This window comes from Canis lupus, chromosome 2 (assembly GCF_011100685.1).
Source record: "Canis lupus familiaris isolate Mischka breed German Shepherd chromosome 2, alternate assembly UU_Cfam_GSD_1.0, whole genome shotgun sequence".
In the NCBI taxonomy this organism is placed as follows: domain Eukaryota; kingdom Metazoa; phylum Chordata; class Mammalia; order Carnivora; family Canidae; genus Canis; species Canis lupus.
In genome coordinates this window covers 2,714,069-2,734,248 of record NC_049223.1, presented here as the reverse complement: position 1 = coordinate 2,734,248, position 20,180 = coordinate 2,714,069, and the positions used below count along the sequence as shown (strand labels likewise).

Sequence of the window (20,180 nt, the reverse complement as noted above, 5' to 3'; positions counted from 1 at the left end):
ATATTTACCCCAAAGACTGTAGTGAGAGATGAAGAGAGATACTATCTCATACTTAAAGGATCTATCCAACAAGAGGACTTAACAATCCTCAATATATATGCCCCGAATGTGGGAGCTGCTAAATATTTAAACCAATTAATAACTAAAGTGAAGAAATACTTAGATAATAATACACTTATACTTAGTGACTTCAATCTAGCTCTTTCTACCCTTGAGAGGTCTTCTAAGCACATCTCCAAAGAAACGAGAGCTTTAAATGATACACTGGACCAGATGGATTTCACAGATATCTACAGAACTTTACATCCAAACTCAACTGAATACACATTCTTCTCAAGTGCACATGGAACTTTCTCCAGAATAGACCACATACTGGGTCACAAATCGGGTCTGAACCGATACCAAAAGATTGGGATCGTCCCCTGCATATTCTCAGACCATGAAGCCTTGAAATTAGAACTAAATCACAACAAGAAATTTGGAAGGACCTCAAACATGTGGAGCTTAAGGACCATCCTGCTAAAAGATGAAAGGGTCAACCAGGAAATTAAGGAAGAATTAAAAAGATTCATGGAAACTAATGAGAATGAAGATACAACCATCCAAAATCTTTGGGATGCAGCAAAAGCAGTCCTGAGGGGGAAATACATCGCAATACAAGCATCCATTCAAAAACTGGAAAGAACTCAAATACAAAAGCTAACCTTACACATAAAGGAGCTAGAGAAAAAACAGCAGATAGATCCTACACCCAGCAGTAGAAGAAAGTTAATAAAGTTTCAAGCAGAACTCAACGAAATCGAGAGCAGAAGAACTGTGGAACAGATCAACAGAACCAGGAGTTGGTTCTTTGAAAGAATTAATAAGATAGATAAACCATTAGCCAACCTTATTAAAAAGAAGAGAGAGAAGACTCAAATTAATAAAATCATGAATGAGAAAGGAGAGATCACTACCAACACCAAGGAAATACAAACTATTTTAAAAACATATTATGAACAGCTATACGCCAATAAATTAGGCAATCTAGAAGAAATGGACGCATTCCTGGAAAGCCACAAACTACCAAAACTGGAACAGGAAGAAGTAGAAAACCTGAACAGGCCAATAACCAGGGAGGAAATTAAAGCAGTCATCAAAAACCTCCCAAGACACAAAAGTCCAGGGCCAGATGGCTTCCCAGGGAATTCTATCAAACGTTTAAAGAAGAAACCATACCTATTCTACTAAAGTTGTTTGGAAAGATAGAAAGAGATGGAGTACTTCCAAAGTCGTTCTATGAGGCCAGCATCACCTTAATTCCAAAACCAGACAAAGACCCCACCAAAAAGGAGAATTACAGACCAATATCCCTGATGAACATGGATGCAAAAATTCTCAACAAGATACTAGCCAATAGGATCCCAACAATACATTAAGTAAATTATCCACCATGACCAAATAGGATTTATCCCCGGGGACACAAGGCTGGTTCAACACTCGTAAAATAATCAATGTGATTCATCATATCAGCAAGAGGAAAACCAAGAACCATATGATCCTCTCATTAGATGCAGAGAAGGCATTGGACAAAATACAGCATCCATTCCTGATCAAAACTCTTCAGAGTATAGGGATAGAGGGAATATTCCTCGATATTTTAAAAGCCATCTACGAAAAGCCCACAGCTAATATCATTCTCAATGGGGAAGCACTGGGAGCCTTTCCCCTAAGATCAGGAACAAGACAGGGATGTCCACTCTCACCACTGCTATTCAACATAGTCCTGGAAGTCCTAGCCTCAGCAATCAGACAACAAAAAGACATTAAAGGCATTCAAATTGGCAAAGAAGAAGTCAAACTCTCCCTCTTCGCCGATGACATGATAATATAGATAGAAAACCCAAAAGCCTCCACCCCAAGATTGCTAGAACTCATACAGTAATTTAGTAGCGTGGCAGGATACAAAAATCAATGCACAGAAATCAATGGCATTTCTATACACTAACAATGAGACTGAAGAAAGAGAAATTAAGGAGTCCATCCCATTTACAATTGCACCCAAAAGCATAAGATATCTAGGAATAAACCTAACCAAAGAGGTATAGGATCCATACCCTAAAAACTATAGAACACTTCTGAAAGAAATTGAGGAAGACACAAAGAGATGGAAAAATATTCCATGCTCATGGATTGGCAGAATTAATATTGCGAAAATGTGAATGGCACCTAGGGCAATTTAAACGTTTAATGCAATCCCTATCAAAATACCATGGACTTTCTTCAGAGAGTTAGAACAAATTATTTTAAGATTTGTGTGGAATCAGAAAAGACCCCGAATAGCCAGGGGAATTTTAAAAAAGAAAACCATAGCTGTGGGCATCACAATGCCAGATTTCAGGTTGTACTACAAAGCTGTAGTCATCAAGACAGTGTGGTACTGGCACAAAAACAGACCCATAGATCAATGGAACAGAATAGAGAACCCAGAAGTGGACCCTGAACTTTATGGTCAACTAATATTTGATAAAGGAGGAAAGACTATCCACTGGAAGAAAGACAGTCTCTTCAATAAATGGTGCTGGGAAAATTGGACATCCACATGCAGAAGAATGAAACTAGACCACTCCCTTTCACCATACACAAAGATAAACTCAAAATGGATGAAAGATCTAAATGTGAGACAAGAGTCCATCAAAATCCTAGAGAACACAGGCAACACCCTTTTTGAACTCGGCCACAGTAACTTCTTGCAAGATACATCCACGAAGGCAAAAGAAACAAAAGCAAAAATGAACTATTGGGACTTCATCAAGATAAGCTTTTGCACAGCAAAGGATACAGTCAACAGAACTAAAAGACAACCTACAGAATGGGAGAAGATATTTGCAAATGAAGTATCAGATAAAGGGCTAGTTTCCAAGATCTATAAAGAACTTATTAAACTCAACACCAAAGAAACAAACAATCCAATCATGAAATGGGCAAAAGACATGAACAGAAATCACGCAGAGGAAGACATAGACATGGCCAACACGCACATGAGAAAATGCTCTGCATCACTTGCCATCAGGGAAATACAAATCAAAACCACAATGAGATACCACCTCACACCAGTGAGAATGGGGAACATTAACAAGGCAGGAAACCACAAATGTTGGAGAGGATGCGGAGAAAAGGGAACCCTCTTCCACTGTTGGTGGGAATGGGAACTGGTGCAGCCACTCTGGAAAACTGTGTGGAAGTTCCTCAAAGAGTTAAAAAATAGACCTGCCCTACGACCCAGCAATTGCACTGTTGGGGATTTACCCCAAAGATACAGATGCAATGAAACGCCGGGACACCTGCACCCCGATGTTTCTAGCAGCAATGTCCGCAATAGCCAAACTGTGGAAGGAGCCTCGGTGTCCAACGAAAGATGAATGGATAAAGAAGATGTGGTTTATGTATACAATGGAATATTACTCAGCCATTAGAAACGACAAATACCCACCATTTGCTTCAACGTGGATGGAACTGGAGGGTATTATGCTGAGTGAAGTAAGTCAATCGGAGAAGGACAAACAGTGTATGTTCTCATTCATTTGGGGAATATAAATAATAGTGAAAGGGAATAGAAGGGAAGGGAGAAGAAATGTGTGGGAAATATCAGAAAGGGAGACAAAACATAAAGACTCCTAACTCTGGGAAACGAACTAGGGGTGGTGGAAGGGGAGGAGGTCGGGGGATGGAGATGAATGGGTGACGGGCACTGAGGGGGGCACTTGACGGGATGAGCACTGGGTGTTATTCTGTATGTTGGTAAATTGAACACCAATAAAAAATAATTTGTTAAAAAAAATGAATGTGTAGAGATTGAAGAGAAGGAGCCACAGACCACAGTAGGAAATAAATCTATAGCTTATTTAACTTTTAAAAATTCCAAACGTAATCATAAAAATCTTACAAAATTTAAGAATTAAATAAACCTAAAAATGAATTTAAAATGAATCATTACCTAAGTTATCCAGATAATTTTTATTGGATTAATTTCTCCAGAAAACTGCCTTAAGCTCTCCCTTATTTTTGTAAATTCAGCTGGATCTCTGACTCTAAAGTGTTTCATCAATACACATCAATGTTAAATGTTTGCAGGAATATGTGATGACCAATAACAGTATCAGAATAATTTAAATGCTTGATTTCCTCATCAGCCTAAGTGCTTTCTGTGATTAGGATGTATCCGTATGAATGAAGCAGCAGTTGGCCCCAAATGAAACTGTTTCTATTAAGCATATGCTAAATCAACGCCACTCTCTATCTGAGCATAAATGAAGATAAAACACTCAACATTATGATTCAATTAAAAACCTCCAAGATACGTTACCTGCCGCCTCGAGCACTGAAAGGCACTACATGGATTCCCAGAGGCCCTCCATCGTTGGGGACTTGTACGAGCTTTACCATATCACTGTGAGACAATGATGAATGAGGGAGCATGAACAGGTACTGTAAACACACCAAAACCGAAACCAAACCAAACCAAAAAACTGCTACAACACAGATGTACAATAAACAAAAGAGAACAAAACAAAAACTTCATCAAGCACACACACATACACATACACATTCTGGAATATAGGCATGGTGATGAGAGCGACATTAAACACTACATACCTGAACGCTAGTCTGATGGCATGGAGAGAGAGCAATCATCAGAATTGACTACATTAAAATGATACAGAACCATTTCTCTCGGACCACACTCTTTTATGTATAGTACAAGTACACACTTTGTAAGTCAAATCTCTAGATTTCCACTGAAAATTTTCCATCCCGGTATTTATTTCAAGGATAATGAAGATTAAACGAATGAAGGTGTTTTGGCTGCACAGCACTTTAAAGTTTACAAAGTGCTCCCGCATAAGTCACATTATTGATCCTTCCACTATTCCAATGAGGTCAAAGCTTCTGCCTCTGAAGGAGACTGTGCAAACGTGTGATCAAGCTATCTTTACTTCCCACATTGTTCCACAACAATTCAAGGTCCTAAACTTCTGTATATGTACCACAATGCAGGGAATGAAACTCGTTTCTCAAAACCAATAGATATCTGTTAAAAATCAAACACTTTCTATAAACGTTTGGAACTGAACTTTAAAGTCATGAAGAGAGATATAAGTAACAGGAAGTTACTTCTATTACATAACTAAAGTACTATTAATATAATAAACCTGAGTTTAATGAAAACGTATAATTTGGAGAATGTAAATTTTCTTAATTTTTTAAATGAGATTTCATTTTCTTTATAAATTTCCTAAACAGGTCTTATCGGACAATCAATTTTTTAAAAAGAATACTTCAATTAAATTTTTAGTTGAAGCAACCTGGACAACTGTAAAGATTACCAATGGATTTGACAAAAATTGCAGTATAGTTTTTATATAATGGAAATGTCAGTTTTTCAAATGTATTTCTTTTTTTTTCTTCAAATGTATTTCTTCAATAAAAACCTAAAGTTATTCTATATACTATTAATGTCCTGGTTATATAATTCAAAGACTAAAAGAAAATTAAATATAGTGATATCAAACAAATCAAAACAAAATTAAGAATATGTGCATAGATTTAATCACAGAAACTAGGAAAAAATTTAAAATTCTGCAATACTGCCAAAATATTAACTGAAGTAGTAATAATTAAATGAATTGACTTTTTATAATTTCATAGGATTTCACATCTTATTTTAGACACTATTACATATCATTTGAATATCTAATGATTAGTTTGTCAACTGAAAATAATATGGTAACTTTAATAAATTATTTTATTTATTCTACACTCTTTCTAAAAAGAACTAGGACATAGCAAGTACTTCTTAAATGTAATAGAGAGTGCTGGTTGCTGTCTTTCTAAACATAACTGATTCTAGACCCTGTTTAATCTCACTGAGAAAGTTCTAAGAGCCTTCCTTTGGAAGACCAAGAAAAGACAGAATTAAGAGTTTAAATGCTAATTATCTAGGCCTCCTCAACTTTCACCCAAAGTCATACAAAATTTCAGAATAACTGCTTCCCTGGTCTAAACTACCATGGGAAGAAGTCCTGAGAACACCATCCACTTAAATGTGGCAATACTTAAGATAACTGTAATGTTGTGATAAGATAGTAATGTTTTCTCTGTCCTTTTATATCTAAAGTTATGGTTAAGTTATATCTAAAGTTAAGGTTATACCTAACCTATGACTCTAATTTTTCAACAAATATCTTGAGAGATTCAATTTCTTCAAATCGAAAAAATATATATTCAAATGACTAATGCTTAGATAATTCTAACTGGTTTTTCAAGTAACACCTATCTACACATTTTTTAAATTTAGCGAAGTTGAAGAACAAACAATGACCAAAACACTGACATACAAAGCAATTTGAAAACAGTTACACTGCTCTTAACACAACAAACATTTTCAATCAAATACTATTTTGTATTATAATTCAATAGTATTTGCCAAGGCATGAAACTCAGGACATGTGATTTCCATGCTATATTTCTTACATTAGGTAATTAACTCAATAGATGAAAGATGCTCTTTGGAAAACAAATCAATGCAAGGCATGTTTTTAAGCACAAACATTCCGCATGCCATATGCTTTTGGAATACTTGCTGATATCAGTGATGCTATATTGCAAATTTAGTTAAAACCACCAGTAACAACAACAACAACAACAACAACAACAAAACCATCAGTAACTTACTCTAGAGAAAAGCTGGATATGTTCTCCAAACCAGTGTCAGCATGTCCAACAGGTTCAACACGACTGTTGTCTTCTGTCCCATCCTCATCCTAAGAGACACACATCACAAAGAAAAGTATACTCTGTTAGGTTTACTTCCATAATGTGAAAGGAAATTAGATAAAATGGGAATTTAATAGGTATTTTGATGGTTTACATCATAGGTGTTACCTAGGTCCTTTCTCTAGGGACAATCACCTTTAATGATCAGACAGGTATATCTCTTTTTTTTTTCTTTTAATTTATTTTATTCATGAGAGACATAGAGAGAAAGAGAGAGAGGCAGAGACACAGGCAGAGGGAGAAGCAGGCTCCATGCAGGGAGCTTGATGTGGGACTCGATCCAGGGTCTCCAGGATCCCAACCTGGGCCGAAGGCGGCACTAAACCGCTGAGCCACCAGGGCTGCCCCAGACAGGTATATCTCTATGACAAGCTGTATTTTAAAGCAACAGCCCCCTGAGTTAGCATATCCAAGGAGGTGGACAAGACACCACTGCAAAAAGGAAAGTGCTTCTACTTAGGTGAACTTTCTTATCATTTTTATTTCACTTTTTGGTGTATGTTTTCAGGAATAATCACACATTACTACAATGTTACGCTAAGTAAATGTACAGGTAATGGGTAATATGTTTAAAATTTTTACTAATCCAAATAGTTGAGAGCATTAAAAACCTTAACAACTACCAAAATCTTCAAAGTTCCTCAGTTCCTACTACATCAGCTGCTCAAAATGAGCATGCAGTAAGTATCGTCCTAGACTCAAATCCTTCATCCTCTGCAATTTCACATCAAGTCACCCTAAGTCAGTTAACTGGTTATTTAGAGGTATCTATGAAGACATTAAGATCTTCACCATAAAGAACCACTTCTGTTTACTTCCATTATGAAGTACCAAGCATAGGGAGAGGCACAAACAGCAAAATAATCAACCCCCACTTTTGTACTCCTCCTTTTAAGAAGGTATTATTTTGTAAAAATTATATTCCAACATGTTGTAGAAACTGGTAAGTATGCTGCCACTACAAAAGTTACATGCGGAATAAATGTGATAGCGCAAAAATAAGTGAAATGAAAAAATAAAAAAATAAAATAAATAAATGAATGAATGAATGAAATGCCACTTAAGAATATGCCTTATTTTATGACCTTGGCCACTGTCTTTTCATTAAAGAGTTCACAGTTAAGTTGGCTTTTCAGGATAATTGGGAAAATGATAAACATAACTGACTGATATCAAAAGTCTTAGGAACCAAATTAGAATATTTAGAAAAGCCTTGAAACCTCCAATCATAGTTGCTAAGAGGCTTAGCGTGCTTCATCTTGGATCCAGTGTCTGGTATCCAATAGATACTCTATATATTTTGCTAATAATAACATAATCATCCCTAGAAATCTGTGGGGTAATAAGTTTCCAAATACACATAAATAAAATTTATTTAATCTATTTCTTAGAAGTTTATATGTATAACTTATAATTTGTTAGGTCCATCCTTTCCACTATATAAATTTGGTAACAGGGATTTTCTATGTGAATTTATTAAACCACCTATATAGGAATCTACTATTAAAGAAAAATTTTATATTTTTAATTACGTATTTGAAAGAGTCATAGTAGGAATTTATATGCCATCAGCAAAGACATCAATCAACAAAATGATAAACGTCGTAGGTTCAACACGGTGTTAAATAATATTTTAAATTCTTCGAGAAATATTAAGGCAACACAGAGCAGTCAATAATACCCACTTGACATTTCCTCTGAGTATCTGAGTAAATAAGAAAGTGAATGCACCAAGTTTTTCTATGAGTTGTAGATAGGTTCCATGTGTCCTCAATGGTGGTGCACTGCATTAAGCCAAGGTACTTGAAGATTGATGATCCTATGTTTTAAGAGGCTCTACTATGCACTTCTCAGTCATCTATCTCTTTTAAGCACAAGCACACAATACATTTCAAAGGTTAACCAGCATCTTAAAACCTAAAAACCAAGCTTTAGATGTAAACAAGAACTCCTAAAATTATGGTTTTTCCATTGGCAGTAGGGGTAGGGAGAAGAGCAAAGTGATCATTTATAAATCAGATGGAAAACATCAAAATAATCTTTCCAATTAAAAACATTTCATTTCAGGATTCATTAATAATTTAAGCATCAGTGAAATGCCACCATGATGTAGAAACACCTAAGTTCTACTATGACACAGCCACATAAATGAAAGGCCCCAAACTACAGTGATAAAACAGTAACTGATAATTTACACATTCATTGTCCCCACAGTGGCCATTATCTGGCCCCCAAGAGCATGCAGAATATTATTTCATGCAGCTCTATATGGTGTTGAGTTTAGATCACAACACTGACCGCCTGGGCTGACCTGCAATTGCTCTGGGAACCACAACTTGAAATTTCCCAAATTCTGGATGTGTAAAAATCAGCTCCTACGTTGCTTTATTTTGTTGTTTTGTACTTTTAAAAAGCTGTGACTGAACAGTTACTGAATTCCATTACAGACATAGAAAATGAAACTTGGCTTTTATTTATGTCAAATCAATATTAAAGGCCTAAAATATTAAACTACACAAGGTTAAAAACTTCCAGGTGAGACAATATACTTTTTTATCTTTGCCCTTCTCTCCATTTTATAGCATTTTATAGGGCAACCTGGGTTCAAGAATTAAACAGACCTGAGTATGAGTGCTAAGTCTACTATTTGCCAATTTTATATCCTTAGCAAGTTATATACCCCTTCTATATTTCTATCCCTTCTGTAAAATACAAGCAATAAAAACATATTTCTAGAACTACTAAAAGGGATAATGTAATCCATATAACAAGCATAATGTGGTGCCTAATACACAGTAACTGCCCACCAAATGTCAGCTGGTACTGAAAAGACAAATAAATGATAGATGACATATAAAACACACCTCAAATAAACAATTTAAGGGAATGTTACACAATTATATTTTAAGAGTATATATTCATCCATTCATACTTTGGGCCTTACAAGACAACTTAATAGTAAACATATTACATCCTCAATTAAATTACAAAATCAACATTTTAAAAACATTCACAAACCTTGATTCATGTTGCATTTTGCTATATACAAAGTATCTTCATCATAAAATGTCGTTGAAATGAGAAAACACATTAAAAAATGTAAACAACAATATTGGGTATAACCAAATAAATGGCACGAGGACAAAACACAACACTATGGGTTACTGGTTGAGGAAATTTTCAGAAGAAAAACAGATGTCAAGAATTGTGAAAAATCTATGATTTGATCCCACTTGAAAGTTCCTAACTTAGCCTGCATAGTGGCATGAATGCTAGTGGAAAAAATAAGAACCCTGGGTCAGAGACAAAGGACAGCTTATTACAGTAATCGCCAGAGTATCATCTTTTTAGACACTTCTCTCCAGTGAAAATTCTCACAAAGTGATGTGGAGAAAACCAGGGAACAGTGGTGCACACAGAATAATAAACCTGAGCGTGGGAACCCAAATATCTTACACAGACAGCAGCTTGTCTGTCCGGTGCTATGAGGGAGACCCTGGATCTGCCTTCCAAGGCTCTTTGCTGCACATACATCCTTGCAGGACTGTCCAGGATAAAGGCCTCTGCTCTCAAGACATACACAAATGGGAGAGAGGAAAGGAGAACTGTCTCCCCAAAGCAGAGTTTAATGTAAGCATTGCCAAATGGTAGCATTTGTATGACTCCCAGCAAACTAAAACTATTAGCCACAAAATGCTCTATCATGACAATGCCTTCTTCAAGTAATATTAAATTCTACTAGGTAAAAGAGTCATACCTTCTATATTAAAACAAATTTTTCAGTGGAGAATTCTTTTTTTTTTTTAAGTTTTATTTATTCATTCATAAGAAAGACACAGGCAGAGGAAGAAGCAGGCCCCCTGTGGGGAGCCCGATGTGGGTGGGACTCAATCCCAGAACCACAGGATCATGCCCTGAGCCAAAGGCAGATACTCAACCACTGAGCCACCCATGTGCCCCTCAGTGGAGAATTCTATGTTCAACAAACCAACCAAACAAAAATCAAGTACGGAAGTTGAAAACATTTTTCAGATGGGCAAACTCTTTACTTCCCATGGACCCTTTCGTATAAAGAATTTTTGGATGGAATCCAGCAAAACCCAAGAAATTCAATTATGCAATGGATGGAACCGAAGTAAAGTCCCAAAACAAGGTGAAAAGATAGCCCAGAGAAGCAGAAGCCAAGTCAGATTAGAGCAAGAAGAGAAGTCTGGAAAGTCAATCTCCCTGAGAAAAAAGAGATTAATAATTGGTCTGATATTTTTGAATACTTGGGAAATATTTTGACAGACCTGTTAGAGAATGTGGGGCGGGGTCGGGGGTAGGTTTCCGAAGTACACAGATAAAACAAAATAGATTTTTAAAAGGTCAAAGCAGTTGACTCCAGGAACAACAAAGGAAAATGTGTAGGAAAGAATATTTAATCAGAGTACCTACTTGGTTATGCAGTGAGCCATAAACTGCTATATAATGTGACACAGGCTACTGATTTCATGTAGACTCATGATGTAATAGCGAGGAAATGAGAACATGAAAAGTAAAAGTGGCATAAAAGGGAAAAACCTTCATCTTCCATTGTGGCAAGTCAACAGATGTCAATAACTGGTAACCAGGAAAGAACAACATAAAATTTTATTTAGGAACATGGAAGTAAATACCACAATGTCTATATAAATAGTCCTCTGGAGAGAGGGACTGGGAGAAGCATGAGGAGCAGAACACAGAGTGCTTGTTTTTTCATTAAAAACCTTCTAGTGTTATTTATATATTTTTATTCTGATGACATATTTGAGATGCCCGAAGGACCCTATGGCAGGAAGTCCAACTTGCCAGCAAGGTAGCATCCTGCTTTCATCTTTGAGAAAAGCAGTCCACATTGTGTGCATCCCCCAGCTGGCAGCTCAGGTGCAGAAAAGGACTCACATCAGCAGGTTGCAAGGGCATCCCTGGCTACAAAGCCTCACAGAAGTAGGTACCCCAAAACAACATTGTAGGCAGAGCTGCTTGTCATATATTTACAGTTTTTTTAGTCCATCCATATGCAATTTACTAGAGATCACTTTCACCAAAGATAACGGATGGAAGCCTTTATCAGGTTTTCAGAAAAAGCCAAAAAAATAGCCAAAGTTCTCGTGCAAAAGAAGGGAATGATTTTGTGAACCCTGTGCCTACCATACTACATTGATTTAAGCAAGTTTTTAAAAAGATAGAAGAGTTCTAGTCAAAGGAGAGAAAAGAATAGGAAAAAATTAATATTTGATAAGCTTGGGTGTGGAGGATGAGTTTTAGATCGGATTAGAAATGTATATTAGACAAGTGAGGATAAAGATACATGAATTTATTTGTTCTCTGCTTCTGGGAAAAAATAATTATCTTATTCTCCTCCATAATATGAGTAATATCAAGGCTACCCTCAACTTAAAAAAGCCCTTACAGAACTAAGGGATGATACATTCTGAAATCATGGGCATTCACATGTATTTAAGAAAACTAAATTTGGCTAGACCACCTAATTCTCCTTTTAACTTCAAAAATTATCCAGTTGTATGTTTTCCTTTTTGAGTACTAAGTATCTTCTCCATAGTCACAGATTTTAAAAAATGTAAACACCCCAAAACATATGTAGATGTTACTGCAAAGAAGGAAAGGATCTGTAATTAAAACACTTAAAAACTGAATGCTGCCTTCATCAATCAGCATACAAAATATGAGGACAAATTTGTAACTGGTTTGCTTATAAAGCAAGGAAATGAAAAGCACACTTTCTGCTTTACAGGAACACAATAAAACTTTATCTAGAAACCAACCATCTGTATGTCTATATTTAAACTCTAAGTTCCAAGGAATTAAATGCTGTGAATAGATATTACTTGAAAAGAAATGCCTACAATTTTAAGATATAATTTATCATTTTGAAACATTTTATAAAAAACTAAAGTTACTTTGCCTCCTTACATTTCCTGCATACCTATCTTTGATCTTTATGTTTAGGAAACATAAAAGGAAATGAAAGTTCTGGTGGTATCTTGTTAAACAAATTTACAATATTTTTCAAGTGTTTTTATTAATCTTAACAATAAAATAATTTAATGGGTTCAATTATATTGCTACAAAAAATGCTTAAGTAAACAGTCTTTTTCATACTTTTTAGATTGTCACCAAGACTTTCCAAACTTAATGAGAGGCATGTTAACTACTAATGAGCTACAGCATGCCCCCCAAAAATATTTATTTGGATGTTCACAGCATGAATTAAATCACTTTTGGGGGGATCACATTTGGAGAACAATAATTCCAAGGGGAAGCTCTTTCCACATTCCCTAAGCATCACAAATACGATTCCAGAAGGCTCTTGTGTTAAGGTTGCCACAACTTGATTAATTGGTCAAATCACCAGGGAAAAGTAATTTCCCATCACATGCGGAAAACAATTGAAAACATCTATGGGAGGGGGACTTCTCAACTAAGATGATAAATCTACAACAACCTTCTAAACAAATAATATCAGGAAATGTATAATATAATTTTATTTCATGATCATTATATTCCACTTGAGCAAAAACATTTATGAAAAAAAACTAATTCAAATCCTGTAAGGATAGACAATACTAGATAATAAGACCTATGAAAATAAAAATATTTTCTTGTCATGTAGAGGGAAATTAATAACTGTTATACCTTTAAATGCAGTGCAGTTCTTTGTAATATAAACTGTACACCATACAACCCAGAGCTCAAAACCAAGTAATTGTGGCTTATATTAGGAATTATTCAGTACTTGTGATATTGAATATCAATTGTGAGCTTTATCTCTTTAACAGGATTCCATTCTCATCTCAACCTAATACTGATCAAATGGAATGGCAAGCCTAGTATTTAACACAGTCCATGAAATTTTCATTTACCACAGATATGAAACATTTCCTGTTTTGGAACGTACACAACATGACTCCACACAGCCCAAGGCAAGAGAAGAGTCTTTAAAAGAAGAACAGATGGTGCTGATTTATGAAAGTGATCTCACTACAGAGAACAACAAAAAGTATGTATCTTTGCACCTGTTACATGCAGAGTAGAATCTCAAAATTAAGTTCCAAAATGTTAAGTCTGTTTCTCATAGATTATTACAATTTCAGGGCATAGAGGAATCGTATGAGAGGACATCTGGTCCAATATCCAATCATATACTGGGCTCTCTCCCTTCATGTCATTTTTCCACTTTTTACTGTGCTCCCATGACACATGGAAGAAGCCTTACATATTAATCCTTACTAAGAATCACTGAATTCAATAACTAATCCCAGCATCTGACCTGGCATCATGTGCCTCACTCCTAGCATTATTTATGCCAACCAGAAGACCACTCAAAGTGTGTATCACTTCAGTAATACTGAAGCCACTTGCTTTGCAGGAAGTGCCTCTGTACTACTTATAGTCCCCCCATCACACACTAATGGCCAGGCAGCCACCAATTAGGTGTTAGGATTTTAATCAGCCTAATCAATCTGGTTTCATATGGGGCTTACTTACCAGAATAACACCCATTTGTTTTCTCCCAAACAGTTCTGAAAAACTACTCTAATTTATGGATTGTTGAAATTTATGGATTTTGTAATCTGACCATCTCACCTTTCTAATAATATTCTAATCCTTATTGAGGTGACACTTTAAAATGTTTTATTTTGGGGGTGAAGGAAGTAATAACTGGGTAAGTAAAGAAAGACATATTTTACTCAGTGGTATATTAAAATATAGTTTTAAAAATAATACAGAACTATTTTTGTTAAAAAAAAAACCAACTTCTCCTTGGCTTAAAAATGGTTTCAAAATTAATATTTGATAGGAACTAAAATAATTTTAAAATAAACTTTTAAATAGTTTTTAAGTTTTAAAATAAAACTTTTATTTAAATTAATAAACAAAAAATCGAAAAATATTTCTTGCTAGTGATTACTACAAATCACTTAGTTTTTTAAGATTTATTTCAGAAAAAGCACAGCTGGAGGAGCAGCAGCAGAGGCAGAGGGAGAAGCAGGCTCTCAGCTGAGCAAGGAGCCAGATGTGTGGCTCGATTCCAGGACCCAGGATCATGACCTGAGCCAAAGGCAGACGCTTAACTGACTGAGCCACCCAGACACCATGCAAATCATTTCTTAAAGAGGCAAGAAACTTAAAATTTTATAATGTATAACAAATAATTAAAATAATAATTGGTAATATATTTTGAGGGACTAAATGTGCCATTTAGTAAAGAATCTACTTCTTTAGTCTCTGTTTAGTCTCTGATAGAACCTCAATTTAATCCTCAACATAATAGTTAAGCATATTTTAATAAGCAAAACATATGGGATTTTTTTTTAAAGATTTATTTATTCATGAGAGACACCGAAAGAGAGGCAGAGACACAGGCAGAGGGAGGAGAAGCAGGGTCCATGAAAGGAGCCCAATGCAGAAACTCGATCCCAGGAATCGGGGATCAGTCCCTGAGCCAAAGGCAGACGCTCAATCACTGAGCCACCCAGGCATCCCAGGATTTTATTTTAAAGATTTATTTACTTTATTTTAGAGAACGAGACAGTGCATAACCATGTGAGCAGAGAAAGGGGAAGCAGGAGGAGGGAGAGGATCTCAAGCAGACTTGGTGTGAGCACAGAGCCCCCAAGGGGGCCTGAGATCATGACCTCAGTCAAAATCAAGAGTCAGCCACTTAACCAACTAAGCCACCCAAGTGCCTCAAAATACATGAGGTGTTTAATGAATTATGTTTAAACTTTTTTCCAAACATAAATGAGCAACATAGCCACATGACAAGTTCCCAGTAATCTGTGCACAGCACAGTTTGGATAACAGAGCTGTGTTGTTGACATGCAAAATATTTGTTAATAAGGTTTACTAAACACTGTACATGAGATTATTTCTAGAAATGTACTGGGCACACCCAACATGTGCAGAGGTACAATGAGTAACTGAGCTGGGCATGAGACCTGCCTCAGCCATGTCCTTATTCATATCATCATTGCCCTATATTCCTAACCAGAATAAAGAAAATAACTTCATCTGTCTTGAAAGCTGTGATGGACTCGCAGATATCACTACATGCAAAGCACCTTACATATAAAAACAAAATTTTTAGAGAAAAGAGAAAGGACCAATTTTACCAAACATCTAAAACACAACACAAACTGCATATACTCTTTCATTTAATCCTCACAATAAAGTAGGAAGTCTTATTACAAGGAAATTATCTAGAAAAGATTTCACCTTTCCCTGCAGTGGCTGAGCTGGGATTTTGAAAACAGCATCAAAGGCCTATGGTTCTTGAGTTTTGCCATGTTTTTTCACTCCTCTTTACTCAAGGAAGAGTGACCAAAGCTACTAAGTAATGCATGTGATCCTAGCCAACTAGTTACTGTCAGGGTCAGAATCTGTGAGAAGATAAAATATAGTAAAATATTTGTTGTAAAAAAAATTAAATTCTAAACATATAATAAATTAACTTTCATACAGAGTGAGAATTACTATCAAAATGGAGTAAGGGGTGTCATTTTAGGAGAAACACAGAAAGAATGAACATTAGAAGATTTTACCAGTGGTTATATTTGGGTGGCAAGATTACAAGTGATTTTTATTGTGTCTTTATAACATTAAGCCATTTTTACCATGAGCATAAGATTTTCCTACAATAAAGGCTATTCTTATTGATTTTTTAAACCTTACAATATTTTCATAAATTCCTTTTTATTACATAATATCACTACATTATAATGTCTCTGAAAAGTGACTTTGCAAAGAATCAAAGACTTAAAAATAAAACAACACTATAGAGTACAAAGATGATTATATTCATTGGTTTTGGGAATGTCACCATACTTAAGCAGTCTTAGAAATCAAGCAGAGATCTTTTAAAAATCAAGTTTTTGATGTAGTATTCCGAATGGGAGAAAAGATTAGGATGAGAAAAAGACTTCTTAAGAGATCACATATAATAAGTCAGATAACCAGAAGTAATTTCAATTAAAAGGAAGCAAAGGAAAAATGGGAGATGAGTGAAGAAGTCACACCACGGCAAATTCATCATTGGGCTCTATGGTCCACACACCTAAGAGGGCTTTCAAAAGCAACCAAGATACATCTTTTTTACCCTATTTTCCTAGATGATAAATACATACTTCACCGTTATTGATTTTGAAGGGATTAAAAAAACATATTGTAGTCACCAAAGCTCTATACCTCATTATTTGAAATTGCTAATAAGCAAGTGAAGAGTGACACGAGTCCTATAACAAAATCGACTCATGTAAACATATATTAGAATGTGTACTGGTTTATTACTTCCCAGTGCAATATTATAATTTCACAAGTGAAATGTAGTCATTAACTTACTTAAAACCAGTAAATGGCTTGGATAAAGTAAGTAGCTTAAAAAAAATGCCTTCGCTCAATTTTCTAGTTGAATTCAATGAAGCAGAAACTAGTTGGTAGATTTCCTGGGGATTGAGAGAATGTATTTTCAAACAAAATGAAACTGAGTGCATGTTTGACAAAAGGTACATAACAATGATGATTAGTTTGAATGCTCAATTTTAGATGGTTCAACAGTTTATAATAACATCAGAGACTGACGTTAATAAAACTAATTAAGCTATGCATTGCCACATTGTCTCTAATATCCAGAATGTGATACAAATGCCAAACAAAAATTAAGATATTAAAGAAGACACTGAAGTACTGAACATGTGTTATATTTGGTATAGCACTTTAGCCTGGTGGCTAAAAACATGGATTTGGCAGGACTCTAACAAATTATGTAACTTCTGTGCCTCAGTTTATGCATTTATAGACTAGAAGACTACTGTCTACTCAGCTTCTCTAAGAGCCATAGGAGATAACTAATGTCAAATACTTGGAACACTGCCTTACAATGATTAAGTACTAAGTGGATGTTTGAGACCTCCTCGTACTGAAGTAAAACTAAATTTTGATTTATAAAATATCATTTGGTTTTAAAAATAGGTCTGTCTTCTATCTTACACAAAAGTTTGGCTATAATGATTAAAGTATGTCATTCTCTCCAAGAAAACAATGCACTAATACAAAATGAGTCTTATCTTTTCCACCTTATATTTGGTATTTCCTTCTAGAGTTTTCAAGTCATACAGATTTTCTTTCCTTACACAGGAATAGTAATAAAATATACATGTTTTAATTGAAGTATTTTATTTTAAGTTGTACAGAAAACATTTTTAAATGATTTAATATTCCATCAATTCATTCATCATAGGATACTTTTCAACTCCAATAATTACGATTTCTAAATAAAAACACTTCAACACTTAAGATTATGTTCTTTGAAAGGAGTGTAAAATAGAATGTTTCAAATGACATCATCATTTTATTTTATTTTTATTTTTTTTGACATCATTTTAAAAAGCTTAGTGTTCACTTATTTTCTGAGAGGACCGAATCAATTGATATTTCTAACCGACTGATATTAAACTGTCCATCTCACAACTTTTATTGTCTGTACTGGAAAACAATTCTCCATTTGACTCCTGAATATTTGCAAGTCTTGAGAACATAGGTAATATCTCCCTCCCACGGGAGGTACCACAACTTCTTCTACAATATAACCCAATGAAAGTGCAGGCCTTATACCTGGGCCACTGGTGACACTTCCATTGGGTCTAGGGATAAGAGGACCTGAACCAAATATGCTGATGCACATGCTGCTAGTTGTCCTGACAGTAATAAAATCTTTCATTTCTGACACAGGGGTCTCATGTCCTCCATCACCACTGATGCATTTACAGTAGGCTAATTAGTTAGCTTGTAAACAGGATAAAATTTTAGACCCTTCTCAGTTGACTGGCTGCCATGAGACACACACACACACACACACACACACACACACACACAGACTCGCCCCTTAATCATCAAAAAGAAGCCTTGTCATTCCAGTTTGAATTCAATGTTACTAGTGAGACTGAATATATCACGTTTGTGAAATGGTCACATATATTCTCAGTACATTTTCTATTCATTCCAATCATTTATTTATCAGGAGCTTATCTTTTCCAAGAATTTTAACAAAATCTTTATAGACTAGTAATAGTACTCCTTTAGATGTCATATAGATTACCAATTTGTGGTTCATGTTCATTTTATGTGAAATGAGGGTGGTGATATTGATGAAGTATTAGAATATAGGTGAGATTTGGTGGGATGAAGTTCGGAGCCAACAACCAAAAAAAAAAAAAAAAAAAAAAATTCTTGAGATGTCTTTAGTGCAAAATGGTGGTTTTATTAAAACATGGGAACAGGACTCATGGGCAGGAAGAGCTGCTGCCCCAGGCCTGTGAGGTATAGCTGATTATATAACTAGGAGTTGGGAGGGTTTTGAGGATAACTACTCTCTAAAGACTTTTGGAAGCAAGGTTTCCAGGACCTTGAGCAGCTAGCTATTGTTGGGAAAAGTTTACTTATTACCATCCAATAAAACCTGAATCATGAGACCCTTCAGATGTGTATCGGTGGGCCATGTGCTTGTAGGATGATTGCCAACATGTATCTTGGGGGTTTAGAGATAAAGGAAACGTCTAAAGAAATTTTATATGTTAAAGTAGACGTATAGGATCCTGGGAGTCAGGGCTTAGATTGCCTTTCTCCCTTAGCAAAGTATGAACATTGAGGCTGTTGAGTCATACAGGAAGGTCCCTCTGCCTGTTTCAAGGATTTGTCAATGTGCTGCCCTGGGCTAGTACCTTGTCCTCAGCTAGCCCTGTGTTCCCCCATCAATATGAAAGAACAGTATTTTATAAAAACAATTTTCTCCTTTCACTGCTCTCCTTCTGCCTCTAATAAGGGCCCATACTTCATTTCCTGTCACCTTTCCTTTCACCCATGTCCCAAAAGATATCAATTTCTCTGCTTTAAGGTGTAACTTTTAGAAATACTTTCAACCAAAAACAGTCTAGAGGAAAGATCTATTTAGGAGTGTGTGCCTAGAATGTCCATTTCAACACATTTACTTATTATTAAAATTTCTTGAATCAGAGAAAAGAATTAAATGCTGGGAGATTATTTCATTAGATTTAATAACCATATCATTTGCTTTTGATTACACAATTTGATCCAATTATGTCAGTACTTTTGGTTTCCTCAGGTCGTTCCCTTGGGATATAATTAAATCCAGAATTCATGATTTGCAAATGGCCTAAAAAACTTCAGCTCATTTTATATGAAAGACTGTCTTATCAATATTTACCAGAAAGAGATGCCTTCTCAGAAAAAAAAAAAAAAACTCATTACAATTTTTAGCATAAAATGATTGAATAAATGATAGATATATATAGGACAATTAAAAA

The 20,180-nt window shown here is 35.4% G+C and overlaps 1 protein-coding gene across 26 annotated transcripts in view; it reads right to left on the bottom strand.

Annotated features, from left to right (window-relative positions):
- PARD3 (par-3 family cell polarity regulator) overlaps nt 1–20,180 on the bottom strand; it is a 650,509-nt gene that overhangs the window by 280,106 nt on the left and 350,223 nt on the right. For 24 of the 26 annotated variants that reach the window (XM_038529690.1, XM_038529684.1, XM_038529679.1 and 21 more), the window contains 2 exons: nt 6,715–6,803; nt 4,346–4,429 (listed from right to left, as the gene is read on the bottom strand). In XM_038529690.1, the coding sequence (XP_038385618.1) occupies nt 4,346–4,429; nt 6,715–6,803 (173 nt within the window). The remainder of the gene's footprint in view (nt 1–4,345; nt 4,430–6,714; nt 6,804–20,180) is intronic. The other 2 variants (XM_038529688.1, XM_038529696.1) reach the window with 1 other exon arrangement.